This window comes from Centruroides sculpturatus, unplaced genomic scaffold (genome assembly GCF_000671375.1).
Source record: "Centruroides sculpturatus isolate CEXI.00-Female unplaced genomic scaffold, Cexi_2.0 scaffold22, whole genome shotgun sequence".
Taxonomy (NCBI): domain Eukaryota; kingdom Metazoa; phylum Arthropoda; class Arachnida; order Scorpiones; family Buthidae; genus Centruroides; species Centruroides sculpturatus.
Window position 1 is genome coordinate 1,206,324 of NW_019384323.1, and position 25,226 is coordinate 1,231,549.

Here is a 25,226-nt window from a genome sequence, read left to right on the forward strand (position 1 = left end):
AGTGGTATAAGAAAATAGGTAGAAAGTTCAAATAAGGAAAAATTCATTATTTGTTATAATTCTAATCATATCTGCTTATATACATTCAAGAGAACAAAATCTGAATCATCATAAATTAAGACATGCAACATCATAAAAGACTTAATGTTAAATAGTAAAATGTGATGTAACTGTGCCAATATATATTTTTTTAATTAAAATTTTTTGTTCCTATATTATAATTTTACATATACACTTTGTCAAATAAATACTGGAAATTGTTAAATAAAATACAAAATATTGGTTTAATCATCCAAATTTATTTTGTTGCTTTCAAAATAGGCCCATTTGATGCAATACACTTTTGCCAACAAATAACCCAGTCATCAGAACACTTCTTATAAGTGCTTTCCAGTATGGCCTGCAGCTCCCTATGCAAATTTTGTTTTATTTATTCAATCAACTCAAAACACATTCTAGGAAGTGGTAATTTTGGGAAGAGGAAAAAAATCACATGGGGCAATATCCGGTGAATATGGTGCTTGACCTATGATATGCATTGAGTTTTTGGTTAAAAATTCGTGTACAAGGGTTAATGCGTGAGAAGGCACATTATCGTGGTGAAAATCCAAGAATTGTTCTTCCACAAAATCTGGTCTTTTCCGGCAACCATTCTCTCTCAAATGCCTCATAATTTGTTAACTGTCTCATTGAAAGAAATTCCAAGTGAACAACACCCCAACAATAAAAAAAAGTCAATATGACTTTGATTTTTGAGTGACTTTGACATGTTTCTTCAGTTTCGGCTCATTCTCGAAGTGCCATTCCAAAGCTTGTTGGCTGGTTTGTATGTCAAACTCATAAACCCACATCTCATGACCTGTTATGATGCGTTTCATGAATGTAGGGTCTGAACTGGCTCATTCAAGCATGTCTTCAGCAACTTTCTTCCGATACACTTTTTGAAGAAAATTCAGCTTCTTTGGATCAAGTCATACTGCAACATGTTTCATGCCCAAAACATGAAGTAAAATGATGAGAATGGCGATTTTCCATCACCATTTCCTTCACTTTGATAATGTTTTCATCAGTCAAAGATGTTGAAGGTCAACTAGAATATGAAAAGTCTTCCATCCCTTCTCAGCCATCTTTAAATGCTTTGTACCACTCATATGTTTTGAATAAAGCTGACTCACCATAGGCCTTATGCAACATTTTCAATGACTCAGCACAAGAAATTTCATTGGCAACACAAAATTTGAGGCAAACTCGTTGTTCAATATTTTTATTCATTTTAAAAATCACAGAGCACACTTCACATTAAATAATGAAATCAACAATTGTAAATAAACTGGTTGACATATGGTGCTACAAATTCACGTACACTAGTACCAACTTACAGCAAAAAGTTGGTTTTTATATTCTTTACACAGGCTTTTGAAATGGACAATTCCTGGTATTTATTTGACAAAATGTATATAACTGATAATAATTGCAATTATAAATACAACAATTGCAACATAAACATCTAGATTCTATTCCAAGTTAATATAATAAAAATTTAACCTAGTTATTACCCTAAATTATTTATAAAATCCTGAATAAATTAATAAATTTGTTAGTAATCAAAAATATTTGCTATTAGCAGAGATGCCAACCTGAAAAAAAAAGCCGACAGTAGCGGAATTTTATTATTAGTATAGAATCATGGTTAGAGCAGTGGGTGGATAGAGATACTGAAAACACCCACTGTCTTTACTTTGTGTCATTGGTATGATACACTAATTGGTTGACAAGTATGCTGATAATAGCAATTCCATGTAGACAACATTCACTTAAAAATTAATCACTGTGAAAGAATTGGATATAAACTATTTTAAAAAATACACTATCACTTAACTGCTAAAATTTAACTGATTCTTCTTTCATATTTTAATTTTTCAAAATAAAAATTTTAATTTAAACATGATTTTCATAGAAGAACATTCTACCAATGAAAATTATGTCAGTTTGCTTTTGATAGTGCTGTTCTTTTCTTTTTCAAAAAATTTCAATTTTCTTTCAAGTTTTTGCTTTTATGAAATTCCAGGCTACACACTAGATTGGAACTTACTTCTGCATCTAAAAGCAGCTATCATCATTTTCCTGTCTTGATATTTTTGTTGGCTGTTTTTGCAAGTGAATTCCAACTAATAATCAGCCAATCACTTGTGAAAATAAACTAAAGATTTAGATTCAGCACCCCTGAAATCCTAAGTGTATATTTTATACTTGCTAATAATGCTGAAACAACTAACATTAAAATCATATCTTGCATACTTTTCCAACTTGGGTTTATTTAAAATAAACAAATATTTTTGGTTTATTCATAAACCTTCATAAACCTGCTTCAGGTTTAACATTAGCTTTCAAAAAATTAAATCATTCTGAAATTCCACAGATAAATGTTAAATGCATTCTATGATCTTAATATTTAAATTTTATTTTAAAATATATAATTTAAAAATTGCAAAATTATTATTGAATACAATTAAACATATATTGGGCACTAATAATTTTCATTCTCTCTCTATATAAAACTATTCCTTGTTTCTAGGGGATGTCAAAGAATGGCCTCAAGCACCAGAAAGGAAAGAGTCTTTATACAGTGGGTGATCAGTTAACAAACAATCCATTCCAAGACTTTGTTCACTATCCGAATTGTTCGTTAATTAACCGATTATCGATTTACTATAGGTTTTCATGGGAATTTGATTAATTCATTCTGGAGATCCCAAAAAATAAAAAAATATATACTTTCTTACTATGTTTATTTATATGTAATAATAAAAATACATATATACACATTCTTGCATTTTTATTAGTCATGTTTTTTCTGTTTGTGGGGGTTAAAGAATCTGACTAATGTTGATTGTTTTTCTCTCCAGAATTTTTCAGAAATAATTTAATAGCATTGTAACTGTAGAGATCCCCAAGCCTATTAACCTCAACCTGGTTTGGATTCCATTCTAAGACTGTTCTGACATCATCCCACTTTTTCAAAAGATCTTTAATAGCAGATATTGGCATTAATTCTTTTTTTCAGAAGAAAACATATCTCACAGAGTTTCTGTCATCAGTTTGTTTCAGGTTCCATTATAAACTCTTCAATGTTCTTTTTCTCAGATATGATTTTTGTTACTCCTTAAGCTGCTTGAGTCTTCTTGATTATACTGTATCTTTCTTAGATAAGATTGAACTGCAGCCTACTGTACACCTGTTCAAGCCATACTGCCCAGCAACATCAGCTATCTTCTGCTCACTTTCTACCTTTGCTATTATACACTTTTGAAAATGAAAACTGATGCAAAAGTTAACGAGTGTCCTCCCAATAGTCTCATGAATACAATAAAAGAATTGTTTCTGTCAAAAAAATAAAAGACTGGAATTACAAGGGAGAGTTTCAAAGTTCAGAGGAATACTATCTGATCAGTATATACAAGGTTGAGCATTGATGTCGACGTCTCCTGTGCTCCGAAAGTTTCGAATTGTTGCCTGAAGAGAAGGGAAGACCAGTTATTTTATGTCACTTCTTGTGTTTGTTCTGTGAGGTGTTCATTATCTGAACATAAAAATCTTTCACGAAAGTGTTTGTTATCCGATTTGTTCATTAACCAATTGCCCACTGTAATTAATGCATTCATTTTTTAATGTTTTATTGTAGATCTCTAAGGTTTTTGGTGACTTAAATGGTGCTCATCCAAGGTTGATTTTATAATCTTAGCTTTGTAGTATCTTTTTAGAATTGCAGATATTCTGTTGCAAACTGTGCCAAAGTAGTTGTTAGTTTATTATTGTCCATATCATATTTGTGATTCTTGAGCCTGCATTGTAACAATCTATTTTTAGGAACTATGTACACAAGTTGCTATTTAAATCATTCATCCTTTACTAAGATGGAGTATATGCCCAGTGATTTGTTATATTCTGTATCATCCATATTGTTATATGTCATGGTTCCAGAAGCAAAGTTTAGCTTCCAAATACTTGGCTATTTGCTTATAAATGGATGAGTGTCTATGTAGCAAAATTTGTGTTGGCATTCTCCAGGCATGGACGGTTCATAAATTAATCTTCTATTCTATGTACAAAAGTTACTTCTCACCTGGTACTGGTCCAATTTACTTAATATAAACACACATAAAAACCTTTATTCTATGTACAAGGTTTTGTATCAGTTTTTTTTTTACAGAACTCGTGTTGTAGCTATTCTTTCTATATTTTGAGCTCTGATAGTGTTCATGATATCCAAGCTGTGGCTGTATGCTCATCTGATTACTTTATAGCAGTGTTTAGGAGCTTTAAAGTAATATGACTTCAATGGTATTAATAATGGACAAAAATCAGGTTTGTAGAACATCCATTTTGGAGAGACTGTTGTGTTGCTATATTCAAAATGAATGTGTTGACACATCCATTTTGAATATAGCAACACAACAGTCCATTATCTATATCTAGATAATGGACTGTTGTGTTGCTATATTGCTCTAGATTTAAAGTCAGACCATACAGATTATTGTTAAAAGCTTCTAACAGCTTAGTGATGTTTGGTTTTGATTTCCATAAGATCATTATATCGTTGATATACCTGTTGTAAAGTATAATATTTGGCAGGGATTCCTTTAAAAGTTTATTTTCAAACTGTCTGACTTCCAATTTGCATAAGTTCCTGACAGTGGGCTGCCCATAAGAACTCCTTGTTTTTGGAGATGCTATTATATTTAAAAAAGGATGTATAGCATAGCAAGTAGGTTAGTTCTAACACTTGTTTATGATGTAGATGTGCTGCTTGAATGCCTAATTGAATAGAAAATATCATAATGCACAGAAACAAGATTGTAATTGAATACATGGAAATAGCAAAGTAAAATCCAGCACTATTATGTGTTCATTGTCTGTTAACATAATTTCCTTTAACCTGCTTACTAACTGTTGAGTAGTGCATTCATAATTTCTCAAGTGTTCCACTAAAGTGTTGTGCATTTACTTCTCTAGTAACATAGTTGGAGACCTGGCTTTATCCATTATGGGGCAAAGTGGCATTGCCAAAACACACATACCAAGCATGTGTCCCTGCCCCAGTGGATCATTGTGTGTCATGAACTGCACACAGAGGATCTAGATATAATATTGCAAAACAACATGGTATATGTACCTTGACAGAATCACAGTAGACGCTTGAAGTGTCTTCCATAGTTCTCAATGCAAGTTGTCATATATAACATAATGGATTAATGCACACTTTCAAATGTTCTAACCTGCATTACAGACAGCATCAATATGTTGTTGCAACTGGGTGGAGAATGCAACAGGCATCCCTCAACCAATCCATTTACTGGGGAAGGTGGTTCCAGATACTGACAAACAGGAACACAAAAGTGGACCTTTCTTGACAAAAGTGCACTTCTGAACATATGTTAATAGAACCATATCTATTCTTTGTCCTGCCAGGAATTCATTCCCAAAGTTTGTCCACATAGTTTGAAACCATCCTGTACGTTGAATTCTTACAAACTGTTACTTAAATAGAAACAAGTATTGAAATAATAAATAACAATTTTCAGTTATTATGTGAATTTTTATAAGAGTGGGTAGTAAGAGTAAACAGCATTTCATCAAATATTATATAATTAACAACAAAAAACAAAATGCAAAAGAAAATAATCTTAGGCATGTGCATAAGGTCTATATTCAGATGTATTAATTAATTAATTAATAATAATTTATATTTCAAATGTTGTTGTTATTATTATTATTATTATTATGTATTGCACTTTATAAAATATACATGTAATATTTCTTAACACACATTCTACTATAACAGCTAGAATTTTCTGTAGATTTCAAAATACTTTCACAATATTTTAAATATTTATACAGATACTCAAAGTAAGCTTTTCTAACAAATTATATTAGAAAATATTGTTCTTTTCAGATCTTATTCAGTTAAAACATTCTCATAACTTAATTTAAAAAAGCTACAGATTAACCAAGAATTTCTCCCACACCGGGTCATATAAAACCTGAAAATTTGGCCTGAAGAAGAGCCCAGGAGGGGCATCGAAAGCGTTTGCCAATCTTTGTGTGGAGTTTTCACGCCGGATATTGGTTAAGAAGTAAGCATATTTGAACTACAGATTATTTGTGAAAATCAAAATTTTAACTGAAGTTTTATGTACTGTAATTTTGTGCAGATAACCCACGGGTTATCTGTGGTGGCTTAAAAGGAAATTTTAAAGTTGGCATGGGTTATGCAAAAGGAGTATTTTAAATTACAATCATCAACTCATCAAACAGATTTTCCTGTATCTAAAATTAAGAACATCTTTAGAAAACATGATAAAAAAAAGGCTTTACACACTATAACAAATTTATCTGTTCATTATAGTTTTTTCTGAAATTACTATATGCACATGTGCACATAACTATCTGTTAGTTATCTCCTATTTATTTTCTGTATGTTCAATCCATGCTTTAATTGATATTATCAGACACTTATTTAAATCTGCATCTTAAAAATTGATAAATTTCTAGTAATTATCCTTTATCTATATAATAATAATATCATTTTCAAGAACTTTGATGAATAAGACACATGATGCAATAATTGTCATTTCAATTAGCTATAAACTCACTGCTCTAAGGGCTACTATAAAATGAATTTGATGACTAAAAATAGTTATAGAATTTAAAATTAACCCTAGCTTGACTGTGCAATGTTTCATTTTGTTTACATATAACAGTATTACTCTCTGTTATTATTGGGTTGTTCAGAAAGTAATTTCGTTTTTTTACCACCAGAGAAATTAGTTGTATTTTTACCCACCAACTTCATTTTAAACCGTATTGTCATTATATATTTTGACAGCTGACATTTTAAGGCTTATCTGTAAAAAATTTTGTTTGATTCTGTGCAATTGTTTTTTTTTGTGTCCATCAAATATGGAAATCGAAAGCAGGATTTTTGGCATATTTTGCTTTGTTACCAAAAAGGTAAAAATGCTGTTCAAGCAAGAAAGAAATTGTGTGACATGTATGAAGATGTGTTGACAGAACAACAGTGCCAAAACTGGTTCACAAAATTTCATTCTAGCAATCGATTTTGAAGATTCACCCCATTCTGGAAGGCCAGTTGAAACTGATGAAGACAAAATAAATAGCTACCGAATAACAACATGAGAAATCATTAAGAGATTAAATTTGTCAAATTCAACCGTTTATGATCACTTGACTTGGTTTTGTTTCAAAGCTTGACATACAGGTTCCACACATTCATAAAGAAAGATTTGCCCCGTCGCATTGACATCTGTGATTTACTTCTCAAACTCATAGAAACAAAACACCTTAATTTGTTGCTGAGAAATATATATAATTGAAACAAACAAACGTTTTCAGCTGATTAACAGGCCATCTTCAGGTCAAAAAACAAAAATGAAACAGATACTTCTCAAACGTCAAGAAAATGACCCATTTTTGAAACAAATCATAACTGGCGATGAAAAATGGATTGTTTATAACAATGTTGAACACAAGCAGTCATGGAGTAAAAAAGATGAACTGGCTCAAACTACAGTGTAGAAATTTGTTTTATGTTAATTAAAATAACATTTGTAAAAAATTTAAATTATTATAACTTTCAAGTTAGAAGATACATAAAGATTTATTTTACTACTAATTTTTTTAAAGATTAATCTGATGAGAATTTCAGCATCTTATTGGATGACCTAACCATTACAGCTTTTACATTTGAACAAGTTGTTGCCTAGAAACAACTTTTTAATCACATCACTTTATCTCTGTTTTATTTAGCAAGTATTAATAAAATATAGTAATAATAAATGCTAAAATAAACTTCAAAAAAATTAAATAAAAAATAATTTTAATCTCTTAATTTCAAGCTTAGTTCATACAGAGAATAAAATAATGAAAGTCAAAAGATAAACAAGATCAACCAATTACTGCATCAGCAGTGATGTCCTTCCCAGCATTTTTTAGTTTTGCAAATCAAGATTGCATTTTAATATGTTAAACTTTATAGCTTTGTGTTTTCTAATGGTAATATTCAATAATTTAAACACAGCACCTATAAAAAATATGCTTTCAAATTATATTCTTACAATTATTACAATTAATTTGGAAATTTTCTTTTTGATTAGTGGACAAGCAAGCATAAAAACAACTTATTGTATCTTGTTTTAACAATTTTTGCTGTAGTTCACTGATGATTGCAATTTCATAAAGTGAGAACAGTGAAATGAGCAATGGAAATCAAATTTGCTTTGGAAAAATAAATCATTTTTTACATTCTGCTTTTGCTAGTCAGTGAACATCTGAACTAGGTTTAAAGTTTTCCAAAATGAATAATGGATAAACAGTCAACTCTATCCCACATCAATGAATATTTTGAGCATAAAATTATTTTCTATTTAATTTTTTCTAAGTTTAACATCTATTATTACATATTTTATTAACACATTATTAAATTACAATTTTCACATATTTATTATTATTATTTAATAGATAATATTATTATTATATTGTTTCATTTCTATTTTTTCTTTTCTTTTTTTTTGTTGTCATTTATTAGATTTTTGTAGATACAAATGCCAACTGGAGTCCAGATGATTTCCTCTCTCTGTTCCATATTTCATTTCACTTATTTTATAATTACATCTAGTAATAAACATCTAATGAAGTGTAATAGAGAAACAATGTTTAAATGTTTCAGACTGTTCTTTAAACTGCATACTAGGAATGTCATGCTGCTGACAGATGCTCTGAAGATGTGAAATATAGAAGAGTAGATTATGCAAAAGTTTTATTTCTGTTCTATCATTTTCTATGGGATATATGCCATGATGGGTTATCTGCACAAAACTCTGGTAATTTTATACTTTTATACCACTCCATACTTTTCAATAATTACAAACTCTCATATATTTGTTCAAATGTCATATTAATTTCTATTAAAGTATCCATATTTTATGTTATACTTATTGTATTATTTTCTAAGTTAATGCTTGTTTATATTTTATGTATAATGAGAGAATTTTTATGTAAAAATTTTTATAAATTGTTTGTTTGTACTTATTCTTTTACTCTCAATGTGTATTACACTTTAACTAAACAAACATTTTTGCCCATCCTTTAATGATCATCTTCAGGCCTCATATATGTTTTATACTCAATATAGTGGCAATTTTCTTCAATATAATTAAAACTTGTTTTTAAATTATATGATTAATATTAAATATTTAAAAATCATAAATTGTTCTTTTTTATTTAATCATTGTTCAACAAGTTTAAAACAGAATTTTAAAATGTTTAATTTATTAATCATTAAAAGTTTAACGATGTTTTCATTTGATGGATTTTACTAAGGTATAAATTATTACTGATTGAAATCAAGTATTTTATTCTGTTCATGTCAGTTCATGACTCATTAAAGTTATATAAAGTTCAGATTCTAATATTTATCTATTTTATTTCAAAATATAATATAAAGTAATATATTACATATTACTTTATATTATATTATGAAATAAAATAAATGAATATTAGAATCTGAACTCAACTTTAATCTGTCATCAACATTTTGAAAATCTAATTATTTTAAAGAAACTTACTTAGAACTTTAGAGTCCAATTGTATTTTTCACTTGCTCTGTAAAATATTTTTTAGTTTATGTTTATTCTGTATTTATTTTGAGCATATGAAATGGAAATTTTGTTACATAAATTTTTAGAAACAAGTTTATAATCAGATGAATACGTGCAACAATTTCAAACGAAAATATAAATTTTACATTTTAAATGAATCAGATATAATTTGAATATAAATTATTAATAAACTCTAATTCTATCATGCATAAATAATTGTAAATAAAGTCATAATAGTTAAAAATAAAAAAAGATTATAAAACAAATACAGATAAAGAAGTAAAAGTTTATAACAGACATAAAAACAAAGTTTATAATAGACTTAATTGATGTAATAAAATGGATCCAAGTTTTGTAAAATATCAAAGAATTCTACTATACAATATTCTTTTATATATATATATCATATTGCTCAATAAGTATTTCTGAATTATGTATAATAACAGATTAATTAATAGAGAATAGGCAAACCAAAACTTTTCAAAACTTGTATAATTTTATTTTATGTTATTGCATCTTCAATCGACTATAATTTTTGCCAACTGAAGTTTTAATGAGGAAAAAATTAGACTATTTCATTTATTATTCCTCTGGAGTCAAAATTTAAAAAATAATCTGTAATCAAGAACCTGAAATGAAATGTTACAATTAAATGTTATCAAATAAACAAATATAGATTTCAATTATGGTGTTGATAAAGTCTATTTTAAAAACATAATTTGATATACTCACCAAAGATGTCATACTTAATGATTTAAGTGTAAGCTTCAATGGTTGAGGATAAACTGTTACTTCATTGACAGGATCTTTCTATAAAATAATTTATTTGTAAATAAGATTTTTCTACTCTAATATATACATATTTATTAGAATTAAATTAAATTAACTTGTTCATTAATAATTAATATTAATGACAAATATGTGGTATGCATGTGCAAAAATAATGTTAAAATATATCAGACATTTTTAATGGTACTTTCATTTAATAAATAAAAAAATAAATAGAATATGAATAATTAAACAACATTAATTATTGTTATGCATGACTACATCCTAAGAATAAAACTCTTATGTATTTTATTACATTCATCATCATCATCATATAAAAACACTAATGTATCATAGAGAAATTTTATTTATTGGTAAATTAGCAATATATTTATTTATAAAATTAGTATCTTTTAAATTGATGAAATTAGAATATTCTGTTCTCCTAATCAAAATTAAAATTTTTGTGAATTATAACAGATATTTATAAAGACTAAGTTATTACATTAATTACTTAAAAGATTTTATCTATATATATAATATCAAGAATTAAAATTAAGCTAAAACTATATTCACATTTTCATTCAACAAACACTGTATTACACATTACATTTATTAAATATTTGTCATTTTCTAAGCTTAAAAAGCAATACAAAAATAATCAAAATTAAAATAAGATCATACAGTATACATTTGGAAAACAATCATTTACATATCTAATTTTCTATTCTAAATATGCTATGAATGTTATATATAATGTATATCATGACAAACATGCAGAACAAAACTCTATACTACACTGTACATTTATAAAATTTACATAAATTCAGAAATACATACATACATTTCAAATTTTTCAAAACATTTTCATAAATATATCATGAATAATTATTATTCACAATATTATTTATGATTAATTTTATAAATTTAAGAAATATCTTATCAACTTTGTGTATATAAACATATCTTTTTACATTATTATTATTATTAGCTAAATTAGTTATAATTCACCAAGTCTTGGTTAAATTGGGAAGTTATTAATAGAAAAGAAAAATCAACAAGGCACTAACTCTAATACTTCCACTAATATCTTTCAGCAACAATGATATATCATGCACTGCCAAAATGGATGAGATTAACATTTCACCACTGTCTTTATATATGATATAGTAATATTTTGATATTGACAACTAGTAAAATAATTGTAAATAATATGATCAGGTATCATTGGTGAAATGTTCAAATATATACAAATAATATGCTACAGGTCTACCTACATGCATCAGCCATCAGACAGGAGAATGCATGCATTCTTATCAGTGTTTTTGTTTTAATACCTGATTTAAATCATCTGATGTGTGAACTTTGATTGATGGCACTTCTGAATAATCTTCACAATGATGTGCCTGTTCATGTTTAGCAAATTTCTTTGTAAAAATTCCTTTCTTATTTTTGTGATTTACAGAAAAATTATCTTCTAAAGATTTTAATGATGTTATTTCTGTTAAAGACTTATTTCCATATAATCTAGATGAAAATGATTTTTCATTTGTTAAAAATTTATTCTTCCAACAATTAATTTCTTTTTCAGAATATTTCCTCTTTTTCCATTTGATACTCTGAAGTGAAATATATTTATTATGAATTTTATTAGTTGAGTGGATAAGATTGGTTAAACTGCCATTTCTTCTAATATTATTAATATTAATTTTTCTTTTGTAGAGGCTTTTACCATTAGTCTTAAGTTTATCACAAAAATCTCTTTTACTGGAAGAAAACTTGAAAGTTTGAGAATTATTTACATTTTTTACACTGTCAATGTTATGTGTATCAAGATCTTTTTGTGAAAACTGTATTACAATCCATGGCTTATGTTTAGATTGAAGACTTTTTCTAATTTTTGGTGAAAACTTCTTAAAAAAATTTGAAATGCTTGAGCTGCATGTTTCATTATAATGCAAGTTACAAATTCTAGATGATGGTAATGTTAATGATTTTTTTGATACATGAATTTGTTTTGGAGATGAAGGAACACTTTTGGATAAAATTATTTCAGGTGAACATTTTTCTTCTATTGATTCATATTTTAGAGGAGAAAAGTTCTTTTTGTAAAGTTTAGATTCAACTGATATGCAAGAAGTATTCCGAACTGCTTGAGCATAATTTTCTGAACGATAATGTTGAAATTTAGCATGAATTTCAAGAGCATTGAACAAACATGGTTGAGCATATTTAGATGTTTTATCAGCATTAAAGAAATATTTCATATCTTCAGGCTGTTTCATATTGGAACTACTCATACTGTTTAGATGATATTCTTCTGATTCTCCTGAAAAGTTTAATATTGTATGATCTAAAATTTATATAGTATTAATATAACTTTAACATTATATTATTTATATATAAATAAAGAAAATTTTTCTACATTTAATGGTTAATGTATAGTTTATTAATTTTTAATGAGAGTATGTAATATATTCTAAAAAAATTGTTATTTAGATCTATAAATTTAAGTGGAAATTTCATATAAAATATTTTAAAAAATAGTAAAAATTTATTTATTAAATAATTATATGAAACATTTAATAAAATTATTGGTTTTACATTTTTGAACTTGCAGACAATGTAAAATAATGATTTAATTATAATTATATTTTTGTTTTTACAACAAATTTGAATAAAAACTCAATTTTAGATAAAAAATTTCCATAATAAGATTTTTATCTTCTTGTCATATTATCCAATGTTTTCCCCATTAGAACTACTTTTATATTTGGAAAATGGCTTATAATTCCTTTTAAAAATGAAATAAGAAATGGCTTTATATATATATAGAGTAAGGCATTTTTATTATAATTATTATATTTAAATTAATATAAAATAAATCATATGGTAGTTTAAATACAATAGAGCATCGATTATCCGACTCAATTGAAGACTCAGGTTGGTCAGATAACTAAAAAATCAGATAACCGAAAAGAAGGAAAAAAATGCGTTATTAGTATAGTATATTAGGATATTAGTATATTCCATGTAATTAGTTTATTAGTATATTGCTATTAACCAACTTTGTGTTGAATTTTCATCGATGTTTAGCCTAACAAATTTTTTTATTTTAAATAATAATCGTTGCTATTGTATCATTAAAAATTATTTTTAAATTATTTTATTGCTCACGAAACAAACAACCACTCATAATTAGAAAATTAAGTCTCGTTTAAATATTGGCCTCCCTTCAATGGTCGAGCCGTTGATGCCAGCTAAAACACGCAAATATTTAACAAAAATAATATTAAAGTAGCCAAGATATAGCCAAATATTGTAATGCCACATCAATAGTGGACATTTGAAATTTGCCGACAAGAATGGTCGGTTAACTGATGTGACGGTTAATCGGGGGTCGGATAATCGATGCTATACTGTATATTAGTTTTTTATTTCTAAAAACAATTTTGTAATATTATTCTTCAAAGATAAAACTCATCAAAACAAAAATTATTGGTTCATCACCATACACTTGACAAGCAATAAACAAAAAATAAAAAGAACTGGAAAATATAATTTTTCTGAAATATATATTTATGAAACTGCATATTGCCATTTTTGAAAATAAATTATTAAAAATATAAATGCATTCTACTCACGTAAAATTTATTCATAACAGAATTAATTAGAAAACAGAACAACCAAATTCTATTTCATAAGTTCATAACTTAAAATTGAAAATATTTTATCAAGTAATTATTCAAAACTAAATTTGATATTTATGTGTATTTGTGTATATATGTAAATTTGCAATACTAAAGTAGATGAACAAATTATATTATAATAAAAAATCAAATAATGTTTGAAATAAAACTCAACCTAGATTAAAAATATACAGCATATATTAAATTTTTTGCAGTTTTGCATTAATTTTTCATTAAAATTCTTAGTAGTCTATCACAGAATTGCTTACAGATCATTTTGTGTAATAGATAATAATATACTTACCAGCTGTGTTATTCAAAACTGCTGCATCAAAAACATTTTTCTGCTAATAAGGAGAAAGCTATTATTGCAATCACAAAATAGAAATTAAATGGATGAATAATTTAGTATGACAATTTCCATTATTTTCATATGTATTTTTAGCTGTATTAAATTACTTGTCAATCCTCAGAGTTATATAACAATTGCTTTTAGAAGGTTATAATTTCATATTTCAGTTTTTCAATATTGATGTATTAAACTACTATACACTACATTACAAGACATTAATAATAATTTAATTTACATACATATGCATTTTGATTAAAAGATTTTCAGTCTTCTTTAGTGTAGCATATAATATATAATTTATCATTCAGTTCCAAATCCAGCAGACTATATATATATGTGAAATATGTAAATAAATCTTTCAAAGTTAGGAACTAGGTAATTTGCATATTGCATACAACCTAAAAAGGTTTGGGTCTGGAAACATCCCAGTCAAAATACATATAATATATAAATTAAAATTAAATAAATTGTAAGTTTCTAATGTAATCTGAAGTGAAAGTGATTAATAAGACACCAATATTATGTAGTCTTAGATATGAATTTGTAAAATGTTAACAATATTTCTCATGACTTATAAACATATCATAGGCATACTAAGTAAAAGAATTTGAAAAACAAAACTGTCTATTCATCTGTGATAAACAAAAAAATTTTCAAACATGAAAAAAGTTCAATAATACATTTGCTTGAACTGTCAATTATTTAAATGTTAAACCAATTTATTGCTGAAATGAAATATTTAGAAAAATAATCAAATTATTTACTAATGTCTTTAAATTCTAGAAAAAAAGTTAACTTCAGAAACTTTTATGAATACAAGCATATCCAAAAAATTATTTTAAATAACTCTTTATAATTTATTTTGGTAAAAATACATAAATAGCTTCTTTTATTCATACCTAATAAAAATAAACTAAACTATTTAAACTTGCATCAATAAATGAAAATATTTGAATTGCACTAATAAATAAAAATTAAACTAGTAGTTTAAATTTTTACAATAAAAAGTTAAATAAATTGTTACCAGCAGAGTCAAATCAGAATATATTTCAGTATTAATGATAGATGTATGAGTTATCAATTGCTATAAATTAAAATGAAATTAGAAGTTTTTCTCACAAAAATCATATTTGACATTTCTGAGAAAAATTCTTTTGAAAGCCATTTTTTAAATGAAAGGGTTTTTATGGAACAATAAAAAACTTCATCTGCATTGTTAACTGTTACATAAATATGTATCAATAAAATTTTGCATTCATATTAACGTAAGTGAACTAATATTTATTCTATTAAAAGAATCTTAGATTATAATTAATCAATCAAATTTAATTTAAAAGAAATTAATTTCAACTGCTAATAATTGAACATTAAAATAAATAAAATAACCAATCAATAATCATAATCAAAAAATACTTGAACATTGTTTTCTTGACTTTCATTCAATACAGTTATCATTTTTAAACTACATTGTTTGTACTTATAAATTAACATTATACATACAATTTTCAAAACTGATAAATCATTAATATTTCCTAAATCCACTAATAACATCATTAATTAAAATTTTGAAACATATTGGATGAAACTGGCTGAAAAAATAACTAAAATAATAATGTTTCACAATTATTCATGGTGCTCCAATATAAATTTTTTATGGTCATTTGCATTGTATAGTTAAGACTATGACTATATTAACTCAAAATAAAGAAAAAGAATGCTATATTTTTTGACAAATTTTGAAGTGCTTTTAATCTGTTTACATAAAATGGGCATACAATTTCTTAATTTCTTTTGCAGACAATAACCTATACACAGGTCTACTGAACAAAAATTTCTCAAAATTCTCTGTTTATAATTTTATTAGATCTAGATATTTAAAATTCGACATTCAATCAGTTACACACACATTTTATACAAGTATTAAGTGCCAATACTGTTACACAAACTTCTTATACTCAAAACTTTACTTATTAGCTATTAGTCTAACTGATTACTTTGACTTGTCAAATTGAAAATATTTCAAAGAATAAAACCTTTTCTTTCAATTTAACAGTAACTGGGGCTTAGTTTCTGGAATTCTTGGATCCCACATTCTGGGAAACAAAACTTTAATACAAAGCATTTCCTAGAAAATGATAAAAATTTCCAGGCATCCTATTTATGCAATTAAAATAAATAAAATTACAAATAATTAAAATGAATCAAAGAATTAAATATGATTGCATCATAGTTACTATCTTGCAACTGTCATGTTATATACTGTAACTGTTTCATTTTACAAGTTACAACTCTTAAGTCATTAAGTCATTAGAGCAGGTTTAGGTACTTTTTTGTACACAATTATATTAAAATTAAATCATTTTATACTGATTCTTTTTTCTGATGCCAAGAATTTAAAAGTACCATGAAATTTATCATATGAAAATATATTGAACTTTTTAGAAAGAAATGAGATGGTAAAATGCAATATTGTCCTTAACAGAGTTCTGCATTTAAGTTCACTTAAAAAGTTTCCATTTAAGACAATATTATAAATCAGCTTAGTACAGTTCACAGATTAGGCATCCATTATTAAATTCCAAAAAGGATTTTAATGCTGTCTGATAATGTGAGTATCTAGTGTTATTAAATTTTTATTTTATTAAAAAACAAGTAACTACACAATTTGTTTCCTATCTATTTTTGTAGTTTTTAAGAAAAGGTGTTAATAATAACATCAATTTAATATCTGATATGCAAATAATATACTTGCATAACTTGCAATTTAAAATAGACTATAGACAAGTCTTGCTGTATTACATGCACAAGACAGGAATCAGAAATTCAGACCTATAATAAAGGTGATGAAGACCAATTTCCTTGTGCTTATTTTTGAGAATCCAGAAATCAATATTTTACATTCCAATTTCTTGGAAATAAAAAAATTTAGCAAAAAATATATGTAAAATTGCAATAGCTGCAATTTAATTCCAATTCTGCAAATATAATTTTTAAGAATATGCTATTCATATCAACATTAAAAACATTTTGATAAATACTAATATTTGAATTTCTATTCCATAACTTTTTGAATAATGGAAGAATATAAATGTAATTAGCAAATGAAAAAGATCATAATTTGTTATGAAAACATATTCAAAATAATAAGTTATAAAAGCAATGTAAGCATTACTTCAAGAAATATCATTTTAAAAACTGTCAAGGATTTAAATCTCTGAACCTCTTATTAATCTATTAGTTACAGTGAAGATCTTAGTGAAGTTCTTTCCAACTCCGTCTCGTTGAGTTGGTTTCTGTGTGTATCACGATTCGATGGAAAGCACACCTCCACACTCAAATTGTTAATATTTACAGTTTATTTACAGATTCTATATGCAGAAAGTACAAGTTCGAAAACATAATATATATACAGGATAACAATGCGTGGTGACTTGCGCACTAGATTGGTTTTCTGGGAAATGTTAAACTTTGGAGAGGCCTCAGTTAGCTCGTGGAGTCGGCTCAACTGCATGGTCAGCCCAGTCTCTGCACTAACCCGTCCCTGAGATGTTTACCAGAGGAGAACACTCTCTCTACGCTCAGCGGGTATTCCAAGTGCCGGAGACTACCGTGTACCAGTCTCTTGCCCTTCACCCTTCCTCTCTCATTCGCCCTGCAATTTAAGGGTTTTTTGGACAGGGACTTCCGACCAATCACAACCCCTTCTTCCCTGAACAGCTTACACTCGGGTCCGCCGTCATCCAACGAGAGTGAAGCTTACATAAATGTCTGCCACTTGTTTACATTCAGTTGTTTACCATATGACAAATGGTCTAATGTCTGACTACAGGTGGGTCCAATTGACAAAGCCGGTGCTTCCCTTGTTTTCAAGTCAATACCTTACAAGCGGTATTACCTGACCGCACGTGGGTCCAATTGACAAGATCGCGCCTCTTTTGTTCCCACTCTGCTGAAAGGTCAATACTTTACAGTTACAATAAATTCCATCTTCAGTAAACATATATATAATTAATTACTCAATACTATGGATTGTAAGACCAGTATTACCAATAGCAATAATACCACTTTTCAGCCTGAACTTTCAAAACTGAAATACCAGTATTATGCTGACACTAATATTGATTTTTTTTGATATTTTGCTAAATTTAAAAAAAATTGAATAATTGTTATATTTTCAAGTTTTAAAGGGTAAGAATATAACAATTACAGTGATACCCCGAACTTACGTGATAGGTGGGACCGAGCGATAACCGCGTAAGTTGAATTCGCATAAGTCAGGGTATAATTTCGCAATTTGTGTAAAACCCAAGTCGGATGTATGTAAGCTAATAAATGTTCTCGTTAATCTTATCTCGTCTTTTGATTCGTTCACGGTTAGAAGAAATCACCACATAGAGTCTCTTGAGTCTCCGTAGATATAACAAACACAGAAATAAATAACACAAAATAAATTGTGGCTATGTGTCGATTCCATGCGACACGTCTGAACATGTAAGCCGAACAATAGTGTGGGGGACTGAGTAATCGAGAGTTGCTTGGCACTCAAACAAAAGACGAATCGACGAGATTTGAAAATCGCGTAACTCCGGGTTCGCATAAGTCAGGGTAGCGTAAGTCGAGGTATTACTGTATATAAAAAACTATACAGTGTCAAAATATTTAGTATTTTTAAAAATTTAGTAATCTTATTAACAAAATCAGCTCTTTAGCATCCTCAGTTCTGTTCTATGTGAGTATCAGGAACGAGATCCACACTATAAAGTTGAACCTTGTGATGATGAAATGGAAGATCAAGAATGCTGTGATGAAGCCAATGATTGAAATGTCTCAAAATTTTGCCTTTAATAAAAAAGGTATGTCAATAGTAAAATATTTAGATGCTTTCTAACTGAAAATGACAACATTCCTCAAAAATATGTAAAACTCTAGTGTGGCAAAGAACTGTGTTTGTTTTTGGACTCCCAACTCTATGGAGTAGCATTCTAACTATGCTTTAACATTTTTTTGATTTGTGCTTTCTGTACAAAAGGCACTATTGATTTGAAGTAATCAATGAAGCTTTCCAAATCTGAATTTCAATTGTTGGCAGAGGTTATCAGTATTCTAGAGCCCATAAAACTGATCACAAAAGCATTATGCTACCACAATGCAAATCTTATCCTGCAAAAACAGTACTGTTGTTTTCTTAAAAGTCTTTAAAAGCTAACCATCACAATTAAGCAAGAATTTCCAAAATGTAATGTTTCATCACATATAACAGAACAGTACTGTCTGATTTGTTGTATTACTTGCATAATCTAAACTTTGAGACAGGCAATTTGTTAGAGCAACTACAGTATGTCTTCTCAATTCCAGAGAAATTTGTTAAGCAGATCTTTAAAATTATTAAAGGAATATCTAAGTAAAACATGTGAACTAAGTTAAAATTTCACAAATTTGAATTTGTAAAACTTCAAACCTGAAGCAAGTTTATAAAATAAATTAAAAATGTTTGTTATACAAATTCTGCTTGCTGGAGATTTATATAAGATGTGCATTTTATTATTAGATAACACTTCCAGCTGCAATCTTGAAATAGAGCAAGCTACTTTTTCTTAAGAAACTGAATGCAGAGATGAAGGTTAAATGCAAGGACAAAAAACACTACAAGCCCAACTGCATAAGGCGGCTATTATAAAAAGAAATGACCCTACTCAAACGCAGGTTTCCCGAGGATTCATTTAAAATTTGCATATAATTTTTTAGTATCAATTTCTTCTATTAATGTCAAGGAAAAAAAACCTTTTCTTCAGTAAGATTGTATGTACAGTACAAAAATAAGGGATAGCACTAATCTTGGTGATAACACTCTTGATTTATTTTTTTTATGTTCATACTTTCAAGTTAACACAAGCCAAAAAAATAAGTAAAAAATTCAGTAATTTTAGTTTTTTTATTGATAAACTCAAATTCATTCAATTATTTCATTAGCAAAAGATGTTAATATTTTATTAATTGTTGTATTTTAGGGTTTATACAAAACTGACTTTTTAAAAACTGGTTTTCAAATAATCTCAACTTTTCTACAAAATCAGTTAAAACTGGTTTTTAAATTTTTACCCAAAAAAGGAAATAAGAGATATTTACAACTTATTTTAAAACTTTTTCATTTATTTAATATTTGTACTCTGTACCCTCTAATACTAAAAACTACTTGTTTAGTGTCCTAGGGCTGGACGAAGTCACTTTTTCAAGTTTTTGAAGATATTTATGTAATTGATCTTGTGCAACCCGATTTTGAGGGGCTGTACTCATAAAGGATTGCTTGTAGAGGTATGGTTCCTTTGACTTTTTTGCTCCTATGGATATGCTCTACAACTCTGATAAGGTCCCAACCGTCTCAATCAGAGCTTGAATTGAGCTGAATTGGATGCTTTTTAGGCATAGGGGAACTTTTTGTTTTGTAGTTAGTTTTATGAAACTCAGTATTTAACAATATTCCTGTTTTATGCCAGATGCAATTTTGTGTCAAAATGTTATGTTTTTAATCAAATAATTAATTTTTATGTTTTAAGTGTAGGCTCAAAAACTGGTTTTTTTACTTGGGAAAACCATTTTCAAATTATACAAATTTCTTCAAAAAACTAGTTTTTCAACACTGACAAACCCTACTGTATTTAATACCTTGGCTCCTTGTAAATTATTTATTATCTTTTAATAAAATATTCGTTGGATTGAATAAAATTCCTGATACTAGTTTTAATACCAGTATTCTGATATTGAGAACATTCTTTACCAAAATACCAATATTGATAAAACCCTTTGGTATTGCCATCTCTACTCAATACTATAACTGTAGAATTTCTAGATACAGTAAAAGCTCAATATAATAGACCACCATGAGACTGAAGAAATTGGTCCTTTATAATGAAAGTCTATTTAATCATAATTGTTACTACAGACTTGTTCATTTTATTGAAAAATATATCACTATACAATAGAATCATATTAGAACAGATCTCAATTACACTGGTTTTCAACTTTAGAGTAAGTGCCATTGCATCAAAATTACATATATGAAAAAAATTAATGTTAGATTAAACTACACAAAAGAGTAAAAAAGTCCTGTACTTTTTTTAATTTAAAATTTTGCTCTATTATGCAGCCTAAATTGTTTAAAAGCAATAGTATAATACTTTTATGTTTTACTTTCTTGGTAGAACTGTTATATTTAATAAAAGCCTGTTGTAGGTTTCTCTTGCTTTCCAAATGTTTGAAATTATCTACTTACTCAAAGACATTTCTTTACCAACTTCTGGTTGAGATTTTCCATTTTTAATCTGACAAATTACATCTATTTTTTGCTTTGTAAATTCTAAAGCTGAAACTATCTTCTAAATTGATAATTTTAACTAAATAATCCTATATTTATAGGTATGGTATTTTGTTCAGCAAGTATAATATCTAAAGGTTTAAAATGTACAATTTATTCAATAAGAATTGAATAAATTCTTCATATGCATTTTGGGTTGACATGAACTCTTAACCCCTCTTCAGTGCTATATAATTTGTATGTATTCTTAAAGAAATAACTATAGGTGGAGATTCAATTTCAAGTACAACTGCATATCCAATGTTTACGAGTTTATTCATTTCTTAATCCCATGAGGATTGTTGAACATTACATTTTATAAAATTTAATATTTTTCTCCCTTTATAATCTTGGTTTGGTTACATAAAATTAAGGCAGCAGCCTAATATTATGTAAGTCACTTATAAAAATTTAAAAACTTTAAAAAGTTCACAAAAAATAAAAATAAAGGTGAATTATTAATAACCATAGATTTCTAGAATAGAAATTAGGATTCTATAAATCTGTCAAAATGTCCATCAATTTCAAGATAACAGGATTTCTAGAAGTATGATTAAATATTGAAATACATTGTGTAGTCCAAATTTGAATAATTCAAATTTGCTGTTAAGTTATTACACTTAAAATTTACATTTAAATTAGTATTAAAAAATTCAGTTAACTTGAATTTATTTAGTATAAATTTGAATGATTTGAAGCTAGTGCATCTGTATTTCAAAAATAGAAATGCAAAAAACAAATTAGGACATACTTTGTAGAATATCTGTTTTAGAGACTTTCTAAAATGCATCTTTCAGGACTGTCATATATTTCACAGCTTTAACAACATTTGTTTCTATAATAGTTTTTTTATCTATGCTTTATAGTGCCTAAGATATAAAAGTTAGAATATAACATTGAAAATACACAAATTATTTTTAGTGTAAAAAATTGAGATAATTAAAGAAGTGAAAAGAATTTAAAGAGAAAATTTATGTTAGCAAAGAGTAAGAATACTGAAGACTACTGATAAATGTAAAATTTTCAAAAATTATTTAAATTTTAGAAAACAGATCATTCAAATTATTTTGACTTCCCCTGGTTTTAGAATTAAAAGATTCAACTGTATATTCAATTCCTGTGCACAAAGGATAAACACTGACTAAAACAGATCACTAACTGATGGAGCAAAAGATGAGTCATGAAAGTTTGGATTTAGTGCAATGGCTTTGTTAATGGCAGAACAAGTTCAATTGTGATCTGAATACTTAAATATTTTTCTGTTTGAATGAAAATGTTTATTGTATAAATATTAAAGGTACAATTAGAAAAGATACATAAGATTTAGTGATGCTGAAAATGAGCTTAGCATCTCACTGAATAATAGCATATTATTATCAATAAGCTTTTGGATATCGCTGAGTATCAAAACAACTGATAGAAATAATCACTTGAACAACTCAGAAATTTACTTGGATGGAACACACACTCTTTTTATTTTATGAAGAAAGAATGCAGTTTACAAGAGCAACATGCCAGGAAACATAGTATCTGTTTATCATGCAGCATCAGAACTAAAGAAGGTATCCATGATGAAGAAACAGTGTGTTTTCCTAATTCTAATGCATACCTTTCTTTGAACTTTTCTGATCTCCAAAATTGCATCCAAAATTTTAATATGAACCCACATATTAAAATTGGGTACAAAACTTAATGCAGCCTTGGTCATGTCATTTGCTCCTCACTTTGCATATACAATCTGATGTCATCAGTATAGACATAGTACACATCCCTTTGACTATTTTATTTTCAATTTTGGTTTTGATTTTGTAATGATTTGGTAGTCTTTTCAACTACAGCAAGCCAGGTAAATAATGTCCAGCAGATGGGTCTCCTATGAAGCTAATTTTAAACAGAGAGTTATCTGCTATACTGAAGAATATATATGTACAGTACATATTTCAGTGTGCAGAGATGTAGCCAAACAGGATGGAAAGGAGTGATATTTCCCATAGTAATGCTCTTCCACAATTAACTCTGTTGATCACCATTGCTGCCCCACAAGTTTAAAAAGTAAATAGCATTAAAAAAAAAATGTCACAAGCAATTGACCACTGGATGAAATAGAAAAACAGGTGCATGAGACTCAATTACTACTAAACTACATGAAAAGCCACAAGATAAAGAAAATTAAAATTTAATATTTTATTCTTCTTCACTTAATACTTCTAATACTAATAGCACCATAGTGAGTTATCATAGGGAATGGGTGTAGGAGTTGTCCACAGTCAGTGCTGTAAATAACTGGATGGTTATATCTAAAATTAAATACGTCTGGAAACAAATGGTTGGATAGAGAGAGGTCTGGCAGCGTAACTGGCAACACATCAGCATGATAAGTGGGAGTTTCAGGTTCAAGTCCCACTCTGGGCCAATACTTATCTTCCAGAATATTCTAAATTATTTAGTAAATATTAATTTAATTATAATAAAAGCCAGTGCTTTAAAAAAGTAAATATAATTAGTGCTTTGAAAATGACAAAAAAAAAAAAAAAAATTCAAGGGAACTTTAATAAATGGTAGAAAAATTGAAAAAAAATATGTGGCTGCCAAAGGATTATTACTTTGAAGACCAGTATTATGCAAAAAATGTTGAAAAGAACCAACATATTTTATATAAAAATGTGTGTGTATGTGTGTGTGTGTATAAGAAACTATATCAAGTTTAGCCTTTTTGACTATACCCTGTGTATCACAAGCACAAAAACCTATATTTGAACAAATTCAATCAAATAAAAAGGATAATGCCATTGCACATCAAGTTAATAATAAATTCATTATTACTTATTATAATAATATAAAAAAATTTTACATTAAATATTAATTATTCAAATTAAAACTTCCTGTAAGAAAAATATTGTAAAAAAGAATAGAAAAAACTTGTTATGAACATGGAAAGAAATGAGTTTTAAATGGCATTGAAAAGAAAGTAAATAGTTAACATTACTCACTTCTTTCCTTAAGAAATACATAAAATATTCTGATGAAGTTGAGAGAGCTATAGCCCAAAGAAAGATCTGTAATGATTTTTAATTTGTAGATTTGTAATCTTTAGGTCTGTAACAATTATCTAATGACATAAAAAATAGTTCATATGGGATAAGATAACAATTATTATGAAAAGAAAGAATATGCTATATGTATTAGCAAATTCTTGACAAATTCCTGGATTTGGTTAAATAATGAATCACTATAAAGAATTAAATTCAATGGCTAAAAAATAAGGAACTGAATAAAAACAATTATGATTTCAATGTAATAAATGAAAATAATTACATACAATGTAATATTTTTATATGTGAAATAATATATTTTTAAATAGATTAATGAATCAATATGGCCTAAGCTTA

General features: G+C 27.4%; 1 protein-coding gene across 1 annotated transcript in view; it reads right to left on the reverse strand.

Annotated features, from left to right (window-relative positions):
• The window catches only part of LOC111626307, a 51,468-nt gene extending 26,579 nt beyond the window's left edge, over positions 1 to 24,889 (reverse strand). The window contains exons 1-3 of the mRNA XM_023369632.1: positions 24,828 to 24,889; positions 11,783 to 12,774; positions 10,410 to 10,487 (exon numbers count right to left, since the gene is read on the reverse strand). Coding sequence (XP_023225400.1) covers positions 10,410 to 10,487; positions 11,783 to 12,745 — 1,041 coding nt within the window. The 5' untranslated portion in view covers positions 12,746 to 12,774; positions 24,828 to 24,889. The remainder of the gene's footprint in view (positions 1 to 10,409; positions 10,488 to 11,782; positions 12,775 to 24,827) is intronic.
• Positions 24,890 to 25,226: the final 337 nt, after the last annotated feature.